Source organism: Urocitellus parryii, chromosome X (genome assembly GCF_045843805.1).
Source record: "Urocitellus parryii isolate mUroPar1 chromosome X, mUroPar1.hap1, whole genome shotgun sequence".
Taxonomy (NCBI): domain Eukaryota; kingdom Metazoa; phylum Chordata; class Mammalia; order Rodentia; family Sciuridae; genus Urocitellus; species Urocitellus parryii.
The window spans coordinates 63,721,814-63,739,675 of record NC_135547.1 but is presented as its reverse complement, the minus strand read 5'-3'; the positions used below and the strand labels follow the sequence as shown (position 1 = coordinate 63,739,675).

At 32.1% G+C, this 17,862-nt stretch overlaps 1 protein-coding gene across 6 annotated transcripts in view; it reads right to left on the bottom strand.

Moving 5' to 3' along the window:
• The window catches only part of Rps6ka6 (ribosomal protein S6 kinase A6), a 95,736-nt gene that overhangs the window by 54,255 nt on the left and 23,619 nt on the right, over positions 1 to 17,862 (bottom strand). For all 6 annotated transcript variants that reach the window (XM_026410542.1, XM_026410537.2, XM_026410540.2 and 3 more), the window contains one exon: positions 8,941 to 9,000. In XM_026410542.1, coding sequence (XP_026266327.1) covers positions 8,941 to 8,985 — 45 coding nt within the window. In that variant the 5' untranslated portion in view covers positions 8,986 to 9,000. The remainder of the gene's footprint in view (positions 1 to 8,940; positions 9,001 to 17,862) is intronic.

Genomic DNA, 17,862 nt, shown 5'->3' with positions numbered 1-17,862 from the left:
GGAGAATTTTTTTTTAATGTAAAAGTACATGCTCTGCAGCTGACATTTTGGGAATGTATTAAATTAAGGTGTATTTGTATGGATCTTTACAATATATACACACCAAAAACAACAATAGATTACATGTTTTATTAATATTATGGATGATTTCACTACATATTATGCCTATATTAGTGGTCTTCAAAGTATGAAAGTTTCTGGAAGTTTCCTCCTGTGGGAAGAACATTAGAAGAGACAACAGACTTTCTTTTGCTCCTAGCTCTGCCATGCATAAACTAAGCACCTTTAACCACATCACAAACTGTACTCTACTTCAGTATTTTCAGATGACAAAGGGATCTTGTTAGATGGGTGTCTAGGCCTGGCTTCCATATTGAACACAATATACTGTTTTCATGATTAAGAAGGCGCTTCAAGTACTTTGCATGTTTAAGATCATTATAATAAGCATGGATCATGATAACATCAGGTTTTTTAAGAAGTGCTCTAAGTGTGGAAACAACTATATGCTAATTAGGTTCAACAAACCTAAACAAGTCTTCCAAATAAAAATGTTTATTCAGCATCCCTTCCTCCCTTTATTAAAATCCACACATGCCCATCCTTTAAAACTGCAATATGTCTTTTGATTTTCAACAGAAGTACCCTAAAAGCTCCAAACAGGAAAATGCTAGTAGATAAGAAAAAACAGTCTTCCTAGCAGGCAGCTATCCTATAATAATGTTATAATGTGTTCTAATATCTTGTCTTTCTTTCCCACTGGACTGTTAGTTTCTTCAATGCAGCTATTACCACATTCATCTCTGTACTCCTAACACTTAGTACAATACTTGTTTGATCTTATGGGAGAAGAAAGCTAAACATTTTTATAAGAACAGAGGGAAGAAAAACAGCTCTTACCAAACATATGAAAAAAGGTAATTCTGTTCGGTAACAGAGTAATTTGTTTCACTATATTAAGCATTTCACTATACATATTGAAATATTTTGTATGCTTAAATGCATACAATAAAACAAATTATTTTAAAATGTAAAATTAACCAATAAGAAAAATCAAAATTATTTTAAATAGTTAAAAAATTATTGGTAGATATTGTACAGAACAGTGGGTTTCATTGTAGTATATTCATATGTGCATATAACATAATTTGATCAATTTCAATCCCTAATATTTCCCCTTGTCCTTCCCTCTTCTAGGCCCCTGACCCCTTCCTCTATCCTAATGGTCGCCTTCTATTTTCATGAAATCTTTTTCCCCTTTTTTTCCCCTCTAACTTCCACATATGAGAAAAAAAAAATATATAGTGCTCTCTTTCCCAGTATGGCTTAAATGGATAAAACTGGAGATCATTAAGCTAAATACTTTCTAAAAAGCAGAAAAAAAATATATATCCAGAATTTATTTTTACTATACAAAGGAAACAGGAAAACAGGAATTTCATCCTGGGTAATGGAACTCTGTGAATTTTGAATATCATTAACCTTCTGTTAAGCAATATTTATAAATTTAATAAAATGAGCATTTTCCCCTTAGAATGTGGATAATGTTAACAAACTTTGGCCATTATTCATAATTAGTACATTTATTACACTGTACTGTATTCAACACAAATGAAAGGCATAATAACCCATAACCTGTATTTTTAAAAGCTGATATTAATTTAATACTTACCATTTGCCTTTTTAATAAATACAATTGTCCATAGGCAGCTGAAAACTACACATTATATCACTAAATTATGGCAGGTTTGCCTTTAAGTAGATAGTACTTTATATTATAGTTTGTTTGTCTTTAAGTAGATAGTAGTATATAATGACCTATGTACACATAAGGATCACCTACAGAAGAAAAATGCATTCAATACACTTGTTTGGATCACAGTTTGAAAGATTATGGTTCAGGAAAATTAGGGTAGGTAAGGCATGTGTACTTTTAAATCTCACCAGATTATTTTGATACTTGGCTAGAATCTAGGTGCTTCCAATATGGGTAGCTAAAGTTATATATATATATATATTTATATATATATATCTATATTTGCATATATATGTAACTTTATACTGAAGAAAGACACAAAATACATATACATATATGCATGCACATATGTATATGTAAGTGTTTATAGCTACTTATTACAGAGCTGTTTTTATCATTTGTATTCCACTCTTTTTTTTTTACTGTCAAAGTAACTGATGCACTCCTGTGTCACCATTTCCAACATTGTTTTTTCTTATTTCCTCAGTTTCCAGCCACATTCCTAACTATTGCTGAACATCTTGCAGCATGCCCAAGTTCATTGTTTACTATTATAATTTTGTTTTATTGTCTCTGAAACTCCCCCTTCGCTCTCTACCTCTCTACCTTTATTCAGGTTCTGCACTATTCCAAAAGCTTAAGAGTAGCAACAATCTAGCTTTATATAAGGTAGTAGTTTACTTCTGAGTCTTCTGTTTTTTCCTAAGGGTAAATAATGCTCAAGAAAGTTCTTTATCCTTGTATAATAAATTTGTGGTATATCATCTTATATCCCCATGTATATACTCCTTTAAATTATACATATACTAAAATAATTGACAACATTCATTAAGCAATATTCTTTATCAGACACTGCTACACACTGGGGATACAGAGGTAAAATACTTAGAGGAGTCTGTCAGAACCATATTCTTAAAGAAACAAAAACCCACAAGCATGTTATGGGCTGAATCAGGTCCCCTGAAAATTGACATGTTAAAGTCCTAACACCTAGTACCTTAGACTATGACCATATTTAGGGGCCTTTAAAGAGGCAATTCAGGCAATATGATGTCATAAATGGTGGTGCTTAAACTAATAAGACTGATATCCTTCTAAGAAGAGGAAATTAAGACACATACACACTGAAGAAAGACCATATAAAGGCACACAGTGAAAGGACAAGTTAAAGAGAGGCCTCAGATAATCCAACCTGCCAGCATCTTGATCTCAGACTTAATAGACTCCAGAATTGTGACAAAATACATTTTCATTGATTAAGCCATTCAATCTATAGTACTTTGTAAGGGTAACCCTAGCAAACTCATAAATGGTATCTAATCTTAGTGGATCTATGAAAATAAAGCTGCTACTAGGAAATGAAGATTCAGAAACTACCAAACAAGAGACTACTACTCTATTCGCATTAAATGATAAATCTAAGTCAGGAATGACTGTAAGCTAGGTTAGTTCTTATAAGCTTGAAGTAATTGTTTAGGAAAAAAATGCCATTTCCACCACAAGAGAAAGAGAATGATCAGACCTCTATAATTTTTGATCATTTTTTTTTAATTCAGGTGGAGAACAATGCTGTAACACTGAAAAAACATAATGATAAAGTAAAAAATTAACTGCCAAATACACTACTGCTCTGTTCATTTGAAAACTGATTTCTTTAGGGAAAACAAATCACTTGTTAAAGAGAAAGAGAAAGAGCTGATGACAACCTATTAATAATGTACTATACCTGAATCACAACATTTTCACAGAATTATGGAATTAACCTCTAAAAAACAAGTCAAAAGAGAGAAGAGGAAGTGGGGGGAGAAAGAAACAGAGAAATTTTTAAAGTTTAAATGTTATGTTTTATATAATAATAAAATATTTATCTGTAGAAAAATTTGCTTTATTTATGTGTAGACTGTGACCTTTGGTAAAAAAAAAATTTAAAAATCATACTGAGATTCTAAGAAGCATTTAGTTATGGATTTGTTAAAGCATATGTGGAGACTCAGAAAAGCAGCTTGATGTATCCTTCTCATGCAGAAAAAAATTTAAGGGCCAGTGAAAACCAAGCCAAATAACAACATACTTTGAAAGAAGACTTAAGGTAATTACTATGTAAATGTCCAATGCCACTAGGTTGAACTAAATATATAAAAATAATACACATATTGGAAAGTAATTGTATAAAATGTAGCTTTGCAAAATTTTGTATTAAAGAATGGAAAGCAAAGAAGGGTGGCAAACTAATTTCTACTTGGGAAGGTTTATTTTTCTTATAAGTTCTTTAGTTTCTTAATCAATAAAATGGAAATAATATCTGCTCTATTTATTTCAAATCTGTTATATGAGGATCAACTGAGAACTTTGAACAGCTATTTAAAAACTGAAGCTACTGAACTTATTTATAATATTTATCTTTGTGTACTTCTTTGGGCAGCATTAACTCTACCTTATAGTCACTGCTAATCATTTTTAGTTAAACAAAATAAATACTCATCAGTGAATTTTGCATTTTGTAGTACAGGGTTCTAAATTTTAAAGAAAGAGAAATGAATAGAAAACAAATACAAGCATTGTAACAGAAAAAATATTGAAGAATGGCAAGGCTACAGTGCCCATCAGAATGGAAAGGCAAATACAAGAAGAAAAATCTATAATATAGGAAAAGGTTCAAGCCCATACTTGAAATACTACCTTCTTAATACCCCACACAAGTTTAAGTAAAACCAACTTGTAGAAGATCATTTTAAAATTTTTAAAATGTATTTCTTTCAGATATATATAAGACCAGGATACACCCTGACATAATCACAAAAGCATGGAACACCACTGGCTCCATTTCATTCATCAGTACCCCCCCCCAATTCCCACTCCCAGCTCATCTCCCTCTATTGCACTAATCTTTCTTAAAACCCTTTACAGTTTACTTTTTTGTTGTTTATTTAATCAGTGTCTTGTGGATATACTCAATGCCAGGACCCACCATTCCACATCTATGTATACACATACAAAAGTTTGGTCAGACTCATTCCACTGTTCTGTTTTTCCACCCCTTCTTTGTCTTCCTCAATCCTTTCATCTACTCTAATGATCTTCCCTCTATTTTGATGAAATTTCCTCTCCCTTTTTTCCCATTTCTTTTTTATTCCCCTCCATTATTTTGGATTAACTTCTGCATATCACATAAAATATTCAACCTTTGACTTTGGGAGACTGGAGTATTTCCCTTAGCACGACAGCCTCTAGATCCATCCATTTACTGGCAAATGCCGTAAGGCCATTCTTTTTTATGACTGAGAATACTCCATTGTGTGTGTGTGTGTGTGTGTGTGTGTGTGTGTGTGTGTGTGTGACATTTTCCTTGTCTATTCATCTGTTGAAGAGTACTTTAGTTTGTTTCATAGCTTGGCTGTTGTGAATTGTGCTGCTATAAACACTGATGTGGAACATCACTGTAGTATCCTCATTTTAAGTTTTTTGGATATATAGCAAGGAGTGGGATAACTGGGTCATATGGTGGTTCCTAGTTTTTTGAAGAATTTTCATACTGCTGTATTTTTTGTAATCCTTATAAGGGGCATATATCAAGAATGGCATATGCCTGTAATCCCAATTACTCAGGAGGATTCCAAGTTCAAGGCCAGCCTTGAAAATACAGCAAGACTCAAAATAAATAATAAAAAGGGCTAGGGATCTAGCTCAGTTGCAAAGAACCCCTGGATTCAATAGCACTGCCAAATAATAATAATAATTATTATTATTAATAATGATAATAAATTTTTTAAATTAAAATATAGGCCTTAAAATATTAGGAAATTAGTTATTTTACTATACATTTTCAGTTAAAGGAAACATTTGTATTTCTGGGTAGTAAACTATAAATAAATTAAGAGACTAAATATCTTGCTGACCTTGCACTAATGGAGTAAAAAAAAAAAAACCAAATAACCATTAATTTAATCTTCCTTGGAAATCCTAAGATATTGATAGAATCAAAAAATATGTCTATTATTTCAAGGCAAAAAAAAAATTTGGTACCAGGGATTGAACCCAGTGGTGCTTATCCACTGAGCCACATTCCCAACTCTTTTAGAACTTATTTTGAGACAGGGTCTTGCTAACTTGCTTAGTGCCTTACTAAGTTGCTGAGACTGGCTTGAATTTGTGATCCTCTTGTCTCAGCCTCCCAAGACACTGGGATTACAGGCATGTGCCCAGATCCATAAAGCTTTAAATGTAAATATAAATGGATCATAAATTATCAAATGTAAGAGACAGATATACTTATTGTGAAAACATATAAGAAATTAACTCATATCAGCCATCTTATATTAAAAGAGATGAATGGTAACATACTTTTTCTAAACTTGATATTATTAGGAGACTAGGTGGTAAAATTTTATATCAGATATCTTTTATCTGTGACCTGTTACTTCTTTCCCAATGTGAAGGTTGTTTTGAAAAATAGAAAATGGCTCATGATAGAGATATATGAAAATTATAATTGGCATATATTTCAGCTTTGCTGATCATATGCTAAATATATATATGGAGCCCAGGAAACGTCTGATTTAATTTTACTTGTTTTAACTGAAAAAAATTGACCAAATGACTATGAAAGTCTACAGTAACACAAGTTGAAATGGAGTAGATTAGTTGTCTAAATCAGTCAATCAGAAAGCAGCATCAAGTCACACAGGTAAAACATAAAATTCAACTAGTGTATCTATTTATTTTTCAATGCTGGGGATTGAATCCAGGACCTCATGCATGCAATGCCCCTTCTCTACCACCAAGCTACATTACCAGTTCCTAATGTTCAAATCTAAAGATCACTGTTTAAACAACGTGTAACACAGAGCAGTTTTTACAATCCTATACTATTTTACAACAAGAACAAAAAAAAGCCAACACAAACAAACAGTTATGAGCATCACATTGGAATAAGCAACGACAACCAAAAAATCTTATAAATGAAAACAATTTTTAAAGGCATAAATTTATTCTGAGTCTGGTGATGCACACCTATAATCCCGGTGGCTAGGGACTGAGATAGGAGGATCACCAGGTTCAAAGCCAGCCTCAGCAACTTAGCAAGACCCTGTCTCAAAAAATAAAAATAAAAAAGAGCTTGGATGGTAGAAGGAGACCCTCATCATTATACAAAATACATGTATGAAGATGTGAAAAAAAAGAGCTTGGAATGTGGCTCAGTGGTTAAGTGTGCATGGGTTCTATTTCTTGTACCAAAATGGAAAAAAAAAAAGGATAAATTTAAATGGTTAGTGTTTATCACTCATATAGTTTTACTGATAAAAACTGTAACACAAAACCATCACACCAAAAGTATTTCTTTTTAAGTCCAGCCATGAATTAATCAAATTCCTGAAAGTGTTTCTAATACTATTCTCTAAAACTTGGAAATCTACCTTCTAGCTATTTAAATTGATGGCATGCAATAAATCATATTAGCATCTAACAATATATATTTTTACCGTCTTTTCAATAAAATGTGTATTTCCTAATTTTAAGCGAAAATTAGAAAGGTGAATATATGAGTCATTCTACATTAATGGTTATGAATTTATTTTGACTTCCCATATAAAGATATATACATGTATACATACACAAAGTGCATGCATGAGCACACATACACAAACACACACACACACACACACACACTTTTTGTCCTCCTGTGGTGTAGCGCTAGTTGTTTCTTCATTAATTTATTAATGCTAAAATATAATAAGGCACTCTTTTCTTTTTTAATATTTTTAGTTGCAGACAGACAAAATACCTTTGTTTATTTAGTTTTTCTATGTGGTACTGGGGATCAAACCCAGTGCCTCATGTGTGCTAGGCAAGCACTCCACTGCTGAGCCACAACTCCAGCCCCTAAATCAGTCTTTTCTAGTGCTTTTTGTAGCTTTTTAAACTCCTTTTATAAAGTAGCAACATAAATATTTCTATGCCTCATAGCCCATATGATCTGTATATAAATATTTAGATGATTTTGCTAAGAGTTAATATTTGATTATACTAAAAATTAAAATGTTATTAAGTAAAATGCAAAAGCTAAAATGACAACATTATACTGCTTGTCAATTGAAAGTGTTTCATGATCACAGTTTACAGAGATAGTTACATACAATATTTCAAAGGAGAGTGTTGAACAAACCCAACTGCTGGCTTCTATGTGAGATAAATTAACTTAAAGACACATTTTACAAGGGAAAAAGAAATAGAAGTTAATTTTATACACAACTAAAATGAGAAAACAGTGGTATTCCCCTTAGTTCTTGGGGTGTACACAACATATACCTAAACTAAGAGGAAGCACACTGTATCATACGTCTTGATTCTATTACTTACTAATTTTATCCTGTAGTATAAATCACAATCTTTCCAAATATCAATATACTAATCTATGCAATGAAAATATTACAAAATACTATTTTCAAGGCTCATTCCAACTTAAAAAATCTATAACTATGTGAAAATATCTACAGAAATGACAACTATAAAAATTACAGCATAAATAGAAATGCCTACATTAGTCAGAACTAATTAGCTAGTCTTTAAAATAGTAACTTCTGAAATAATTTAAATTTAATTCTCTCTGACATTCAGAAAATGGATTTTAAATTACTTCAGACTATTCTTATAGTTTAATATTTCCAAATAACAGCTCTTTTCTACCCTGATATTAAAGATAATCTTATTCAGTTTATTTCAGATGATTCTATATTTAGTAATACAGTTATTTATGTACTGTCAATTAAATCTTTCACCTATTACACTTAAAATGGGACCTTATGACATGTAACTTTTTTTCAAAAAAGTTGTTTATTAAAAACATTTCAGTCACAAAAATTTCTGATGGAAAAATCTGTCTTATACTTTAACTGCAGTTGATTATTAATAATTGCATTTACTTATTAAAAACTTACATGAGGGCTGGGGTTGTGGCTCAGTGGTAGAACGCTTGCCCAGCCTGTGTGAGGTGCTGGATTCGATCCTCAGCACCACATAAAAATAATAAAATAAAAGTTTTGTGTCCAACTACAACTAAAATAAATATATTAAAAAAACTTACCTGAATAACTATCATTAACTGATAGGACCCTTTTTTCCTTTCCCATTATTCTCTTTCTTTATATGCTAAAAATATTGCTTAATAAATCAACATGATTACTTACAAGGCAAGAATCTGCTTCTCCCTCTTCCATTGGCTCATCAACCATTTTAAGACCATTTACCTGAAAAACATCGTTTAAAAATTGATAGTCAGGAATATTAAACCAAGAGTAATAACTAAGAGATATATAACCCTATTCACAATCTACTAAGGCCCGCACTTACTGAAAAACAGGAGGACCAAGAACACATAGGCGGTACTTAGAAAAGAAAAACTGCTAATATGGTTCCCAGATTGACCTTAAGAATCCTTGATTTTTCAGAGCTTTATGTTTCATTTCATATTGTTTAGAACTTTGCTAGGACATATGATCATACAGTAAGTACATTAATTATGTATTTTCATTAAGATTGTCCTAAAGAAAATGTCTATGACATAAAAAAGTGTCACAGAAGAAATCTACCTTGGATATGTTCAAGAAAATTAGAATGGAAATAATTTTACATAATTAAACTGTTTTAAATTCCACTCCATCAGGTGAATTCTATTTAAACACATAAACTACTACACAGAAGAAAGAATATACTACAGAAAATAGATATAAATGGCCATGAAAAGAAATTATTTCAACATACACATCTCAGTATATAATTAAACATATTCTTCAATCACTAATTAAGGGAAAAGTAAATATAAACAACTTAGATAAAGGGTCTACAAACTATGATCCATAGGCCAAATCTGGCCTGCTGTCTGTTTCTGTATAAAATGTTCCTGGAACACAGCCACACCCAATTGTTTCTAAACAGCAAAACTGAACAGTTGTGACAGAGATCCTATGCCTGCAAGGCCTAGGATTATTATTTGGCCATTTATGAAAAAAATCTGCCAATCACAGACATAAGATGTTTGAAACAGCAAAATGGTCTGGGGAAAAAAAGGAATTTTATCATTGTCCACTTCAAAGAGTCCAATAAAAAGTAGAAAAAAATGATGTAAATTAAACAGAGCTACTGGTGAGAGTCAAATGGAATAAGCCCACAACACTTATCTCTCCCCTGATTATACCTAAAACCCTAGGCATAAAACAAAAGGAAACGACCTAAGGACTCTACAAACTAAGCAACAGAATTGGAAAAAAAATCAAAATTTGAAAAATAACTGATGAGTTCCCTGACTTTATTTTTCACCTTTATCCCCCTGAAATTGACCCAAGGACAGGCTAAGCCATGGATCTCTACTGCACATGAACAACATTTCCCAGAGAAATCCTACTTTGTAGACACAGAACCAGGGGGAAAAAAATGCACTTCTGAGGTGTTGAACATAAGAAGAAGCTAAGAATTTCCCATGACAGTCTTCTTTTCAACTCCCATTCCTAATCTAAGGTAAACTCCATTAAAAAAGAGAACCTGTCTCTCTGACAGAGGAAACAGAAAAAGAGGATTCTATAATAGGAAAGGCATGGAAGTAATCCCTGTTAGTTTTTTCACTATCTTCTTCACTTCATTCCAAGGACAGAAAGACTAAGACTTTGAGACAAACTCATATTGCTTGCCAGAAGAACAGCATCAGGGCCTCTGAGAAACAAATAATTTGGAAGAAATAATGGGAAAAACAGAATGGCAGAAAGATATCTCCTAATTATTTGTATGAATTAATACATCTGAGGTTCAACAACAAAATGCTTGTGCAGCAAATACAACCAAAGAATACAAAAAAAAAAAAAAAAAAGATTTGAAAACTGACCTGCACTATAAACCATTGCTCAAGTTTTAGACCAAAAGTGAATTAGGAAGTGCACTCAGTAGCAAATGCACAATAATACCCAAATGCTCTGAAAACTAAATTAACATTGTAATAATTATCCAAAGAGGGGAAGACAGAACTTAGGAGTATGAACCAAACAAGGTAGTTTTCTCGATGAAAGAAACAAACACCAATGGATCAATTCCAAGATGCCTCTCATAGTCAAATATCTGTCAAGGATTTTAGAACAGCTGTATCAAATAAGATTTTTTTAATAAAACAAAACATATCTGAATGTAATGAAAAATACTTCTCAGCAGATACATAGAAAGTAAATAAGAATCAATGTAAGTAATTCCAGATCCCAAAATCATAATATACAAAACAAAAAAAAATAATGGATATAATCAATAAAAGAATGCAGACAGAAGTGGATACAGTAAAGTTGAAGATAGATAAACAGAAACAATCCAATATGAATACAGTGAAAATGATCAAACAAGCTACTATGCAATCCAGAAATACCACACTGGGTATATACTCAAAGGAAATAAAATTAGAATGTCAAATAATACCCACCTGCACCTGTACTCCCTTGTTTACTGCAACACTATTTATAATACACAGGATGTGGAATCAACCTAAATGTTCATTAACAGGTGAATAGATAAAGAAAATGCAGTATTTGGGCTGGGGATGTGGCTCAACTGGTAGCGCGCTCGCCTGGAGTGCGTGCGGCCCGGGTTCGATCCTCAGCACCACATAACAACAAAGATGTTGTGTCCGCCGAGAACTAAAAAATAAATATTAAAAATAAAATTCTCTTCTCTCTCTCTCTCTCTCTAAAAAAAAGAAAATGCAGTATTTATACACAATAGAATACTATTCAGCCATAACAATCATAAAATTCTGTCAACTGCAACAACACAGATGATGCTGAAGAACACTGCACAATCTCATTTATATAGAGAATATAAATCTAAAAAGATAATCTCATAGAAATTCAAAGCAAAATAGTGGTTGCCAGAGACTGAGGAAAATAGTGGGAAAGGGTGTGGGGATAGATCTGTTACAGGTACAATGTTATTTTTAGATAGCAGAAATAAGTTCTGATAATAAGTTCACATATAACTTGAATATAATATATTCAAGTTATATGTGAATATAACAATTTTTTCATTCTCTGTCCCAAAATAATTAGAATTTGAAAGAACTCATCATAAGGTAATGATAAAAGTTTAAGGCATTGGATATGCTCATTACTGAATTGATCACTAATCAAGATAGCACATGAATACATATATGCATAAAAAATAAATTAACAGAGCCTCGGACACATGGAACAATATTAAATGGTCTAAGATCCATGTCATTAGTATCCCATTAAAAATAGAATCATACTGAAAAAAATTACTTAAAGAAAGTAATTACTTAAAGTAATTCCCATTCCCATGAAATGTTGAGAATAGGGAAATCTATAGAGATAGCAAACAGACGTTGTTCAAGGCTGATACATGAGGAGATGAAGGTAATAAAAAAATAGTACAATGGTCCTTTTGGATGTGATAAAAAATTTGATGTTTGCAAACATCTGTGAATATAATAAATATATCAGATTATATATTAAATGGATGAATTATATGATATATGAATTACATCACAATAAAGCTCTTTTAAAAAAGCATTAATAACTGAAAATGTACTAAATTTATAGATTTAAGATCAAAGAACCCCCAAATAGGACAAAGTTATAGAAAAACCACCCAAAGACATATCTTTTAAATATTTATTTTTTAGTTGTAGTTGGACACAATACCTTTATTTACTCATTTTTATGTGGTGCTGAGGATTGAACCCAGGGCCTCGCACATTCTAAGCGAGCACTCTATTGCTGAGCCAGTCTCAGCCCCAAAGATATATCTTAATTAAGCTACTCTAAACCAAAAGAAAAGTGGGAGAAAAAATATTGAAATGAGAGAAAAGTTTTAAATAAAGGGAACATCAAATTGGCTGCAGATTCCTCAATGAATAATCATGGAGGTCAGAAAACAGCTGAAGAACATTCACCTGAGAAAAATGGAAATGCATGTTAACAAATAAATCTGTGTATGAATGATTAAAGCAGTTTTATACATAACTGTCATATATTGGAAAGAGTCCATGTGTCTTTGATCTGGTAAACTGATATTAATCATCAATAAAAATAAGAAAACTACCGATACCTGAGAATATACAGATGGATCTTAAAAGCGTTTTGCTAACTCAAAGAAGCCAAACCCAAGTGCTAAATATTGGATGACTTGTCTACAAGACACTGAAAAAGGCAAACTACAGGGAAAGAATTTATATCATTAGTTTCCAGGGGTTGGGAGTTGAGTAAGGCAACTCACTACTAAGCAATAAAAAGGAATGATTTAATGATACACTCAACAACATGGGTGAACTGCCAAATATATCATTGTAAGGGAAAGATGCGAGATACAAAAGGCTATATAAGGTGATTCTATCTATAGTATTCTGAAAAAGGCAAAACTATAAAGAATGGAATAGATTAATGGTTGCCAGGGATTAGGGCATACTACAAAGAGGCACCTTAACGGGCATCGGGTGGTGTGCCAAGGGGGTGAAGGACTCTTGATCTTGATTGTGGTGGTAGTTACACAAAGTTATTTATATAATTACATTTGTCTATCCTCAAACCACACATGAAAAGGAGTAAATTTGAGTATATGAACTTTTTAAGTCAACATATTTTAAGACAATTTACACAATTTAATGAATATCATCTTATGAAAACCAAGTAAAGCAACTAATGATGTTTATTTTTTTTAATTTTTAAAATTGATTTTATTTTTAAATACACGACAGCGGAATGCATTACAATTCTTACTACCCATATAGAGCACAATTTTTCATATTTGTTTGTATATAAAGTATGTTCACACCAATTCATGTCTTCATACATGTACTTTGGATAATGATGTCAATCACATTCCACCATCATTGCTAACCCCATGCCCCCTCCCTTTCCCTCACACCCTCAGCCCTATCTAGAGTTTGTCTATTCCTCCCATGCTACCCCTCCCTACCCCACTATGAGTCAGGCTCCTTATATCAGAGAAAACATTCGGCATTTGTTTTTGGGGGATTGACTAACTTCACTTATCATTATCTTCTCCAACTCCATCTATTTACCTGCAAGTGCCATGATTTTATTCTCTTTTATTACTGAGTAATATTCCATTGTGTATATATGCCACATTTTCTTTATCCATTCATCCACTGAAGGACATCCAAGTTGGTTCCACAGTTTAGCTATTATGAGTTGTGCTGCTATAAACTTTGATGTGGCTATGTCCCTGTAGTATGCTGTTTTTAAGTCCTTTGGGTATAGACGAAGGAGAGGAATTGCTGGGTCAAATGGTGGCTCCATCAGTCCTTTTCTTATTTTAATCTCTGTAGCATATTACAGGTGACCAAACTCCTATAGGATTCTTTGGCTTCTTTGATATCACTATCTCATTTTCTATTTCTATATTTTCTTTAATTGCTCTTTTTCTGTATCCTTGAAACATAATAACTCCTCAGGAAATACAATCAATTTACTGATGAATCTCAGATTTACTCAGATACTACTCTTCCACTAGTTTATCTTACATATGTCTCAAAAATAACCAATACACAGAGGAATTAGTGTCCCCCTACAAATATGCTCTCCCTCTAGGGTTCCCTATTTCTATAACTGATGCCACTATCTTACCATTTTACCTCAACAAAACTGTCAAAGAGGTGTGTGTGTGTGTGTATAATTTTTTTTCATGAGATAGATTTGTCATTAATATTGAGCATTCAGCAAAATAGTCCAAAAGTCAATAATTCTGAATCCTGATAATTATACTTTTACAATAAAACAACACTAAGGATTATCTAAAGAAAAAGTGTTATGCATAGAATAAAGATGATCCATCAAAAAAGAAAAACACTGCTTTCCTCTGTTACCTAGTGATTACTTCCTATTCATACCATCTTATGACTAATTTTTCATGAAGCTATGGGTCTGAAGGCACTAGAAATAAAATAAATTTGATTCAAGAAGATCTCTCTATCCTGGAAATCATCTCGTCTCCACAAATTACCTTTACAACTCTACATTTTCTTTCCATTTCATCTACCCTCAAGGTACTAGATTTTCAATATAAATTATTCATTCCTAAAGAGGACCAGAGTATTTACTGATCCTTACTAAAACTTAAATCATTTCTGCCCATGTAGAAACAAAAAAAATATTTTTATAATTTTCGCTGGAATAATGAACTTTTATTTCAAAAATAAAATATGTAATTTTACAAGTAAAACAAACATGTTGTTTCCCCCAATGAAGTGTTAAATGGAGAAGAAATAATTTTCTATAGAAGAGTCTAAACAACTGATCAGTAGTTATAAGTATAATAATATTTACACAAATACTACAAAACCCAAGTGAATAAACTCTCATGTCAAAGCCTAGTGAAGAATATTCTAAATTTGTTTTTGTTTTATCAGAAAAGAATTAAATAACAAATCTTCCAGGCAGAAATAAACTGAGTTGCTGTAATCATCTAACCTCAGAAAATCATGTGGGTCACTTCAAATCTATCATTTTCTTACTACTTATTGACAAACACAGGTCATCAGGGAAACCTAAACTGAGAAAGAAAAACAATTTTTTCCCTTCAAATTTTTAGAATTGGAGGTGGTGTGGCAAAGTGAAATATAAATACATATATTTTTGGAAAGGTTTTACTACTATCTGGCCATAATAGTATGATACAAACCTACCCATCAGTCTTACATACAAGAGTAAATTAACAGAGCTCATAGCATGATGCTGAAAAATACAATGAAGTAGTAAAGAGATACACAAATAAGGAAAAACTAGGGGGAAAGTAGGAAGAAATATGGGTGATAGAATCTAACAATGTAATTAACAAAACCTAATAGTTTTCTCAACAAATTTGAGACTGTTATAAATTTAAAAGTAATCTCTAGGATCCTTAAAATGTACCAACTAAACAAAATCACTGTATTCATATAATACCTAATATTAAAAATGTTTAATACATTGGCATTATAAGGAAAAATTGTTTAATAAGCTTTATGTTGCCTGCTAGCCTTTGTAATATTTTATAAAGAGTTCATCAATTTTTATTCACTTTACAAAGCTAGAACAAATTGTATCTAAAACTTAGAGGCAGATTCATATCTATGTCAGCATACTGAATTAAGCCTAGGACAAAACAGAAACCTCCACAGTTGATCAATGTGGCAGACACATTCTAAGATGGGTCCCCAGAATCTTCACCTCTTCATGTCCATGCCCTTGTATGATCTCCATCCTCTAGAGTGTGAACAGAACCTGTGGCTAGATTCCATACAAAATAATATGGCAAAGGTGTTGGGATTCCACTTACATGATTACATTATATCATAAAGGTCTCTAGAGACTTTCCTTTTTAACTATATTGAAGTAGTCATATAATATGGGACTCCAGCCAGCTCTCTACGAGCTGAGAGCAGCCTGCAGTCAACACCCAGCAAGAACCCAGAGCCTTCAGAGTCCTCCAATCACAAGGAAAGGAATTGTGCCAAGAATCTGAAGGAGTTTAGAAGTAGATCCTTCCCCACGCAAGCCTCTATATAAGAATGTAGGAAAGCCAAAACCTTAATTACAGGTTTGTGTGACTTAACAGAGGCCCTGGCTGAGTCACACCCAGATTCCTGACCCACAGAAATTGTTGATAATAAATGTGTTTTGTTTTAATCTTCTAAATTTGTGGTGAACTGTAAGGTAACAACAGATAATTAATACAATTAATATTATTGGACAAAATACTGGTGATTTAAAATTATCCCCCAAAACAGTTTCTAGGAAAAAATTTTATAGGTTAATACATTTAAAAATACATATTTATTAAATTTATATGCTTTTTCTCATTTTGTAGATATGAAACTGTCAATTACATGGTACTAAGTAACCTAGGAAAAATAGTAGCGTTAAATTTGTGTTAAAATATTTGACCAAAAGGGCTACCTAATTAATTTTTGTTTTAATTAGTGAGTTTGAGAAGTCACACATTTGCCCTTTAATTTTGCTTTCTGAGAAATCAATTACTAACTTAATAAGTACATTGTAAAGAACATTATTTCACACTCTTTTAATAATCAGGGATATTTCAGTATCTTATCTCTCTGAACATAAATTATCAAATGCACAGATTTGTTGTTATAAGAGGCAAAATATAGAATACAAAAAATTAACCCCACACATATCATGGAGTTTACTTTTTCAAATACATTCTAACAAAATGGAACCTCTGTATAGTATTGGTGACAATATAAAATAGTATGGCTACCATGAGAAACAGTATAGGTATATCCCTGAAAATAAGCAAAGAATTAACATATTATATAGCAATTGCACTTTGGGCAATCTAAAAGAAATGAAAGCAGGATGACAAAGAGGTACTTGTACAGCCATGTTCATTGCAGTATTCTTTGCAATGGCCAAAAAGTAGAATGTACCTAAGCATTTATCGACTATCAAAAGATGAATAAACAAAATGTGGTACATTCATACAATGGAGTATTATTCTGTATTTAAAAGGAAAAATCTAACATACAACAACATGGGTGAACCTTGAAGAGATTATATATGTGTCTACTTTTACTACGTTGGGAAAGTTTCTTAAACTTTCTTAGTGTCAATCTCTTCATCTTTGAAATAAGCAACATAGAGTTGTTGTTGAAATTAATATGTTTCTAAAGCAGCTGCCACAGTGTTTGACACATGGTCAGTAAATGTATGATGTGTGAATGTTTTTCTGCCAAAAAAACAGAATATAGGAAAAAAAGTATAAGTATTTTAGTTAATAATATCACCAAAGGAAAGTACCATCACTATGGAAAACAATATGGAGGTTTCAAAATTAAAAAAAAAATAGAACTACCATATGATCCAGCAATCCCACTCATGGGTAAATAGAGTCATGTGTTAATTAATCATTGGAACTAGTTCTGAGAAATGTACTGTTAGGTGATTTCTTCATTGTGTAAACATCATAAAGGATTCTTACAAAAACCATGGTGGGTAAAATATCACCAGGAAACATAATCTTACAGGACCACTATTATATACATAGCCCTTTCACTGATCAAAATAATTAGGTAGCTCATAACTAAATATCCAAGGGAAATG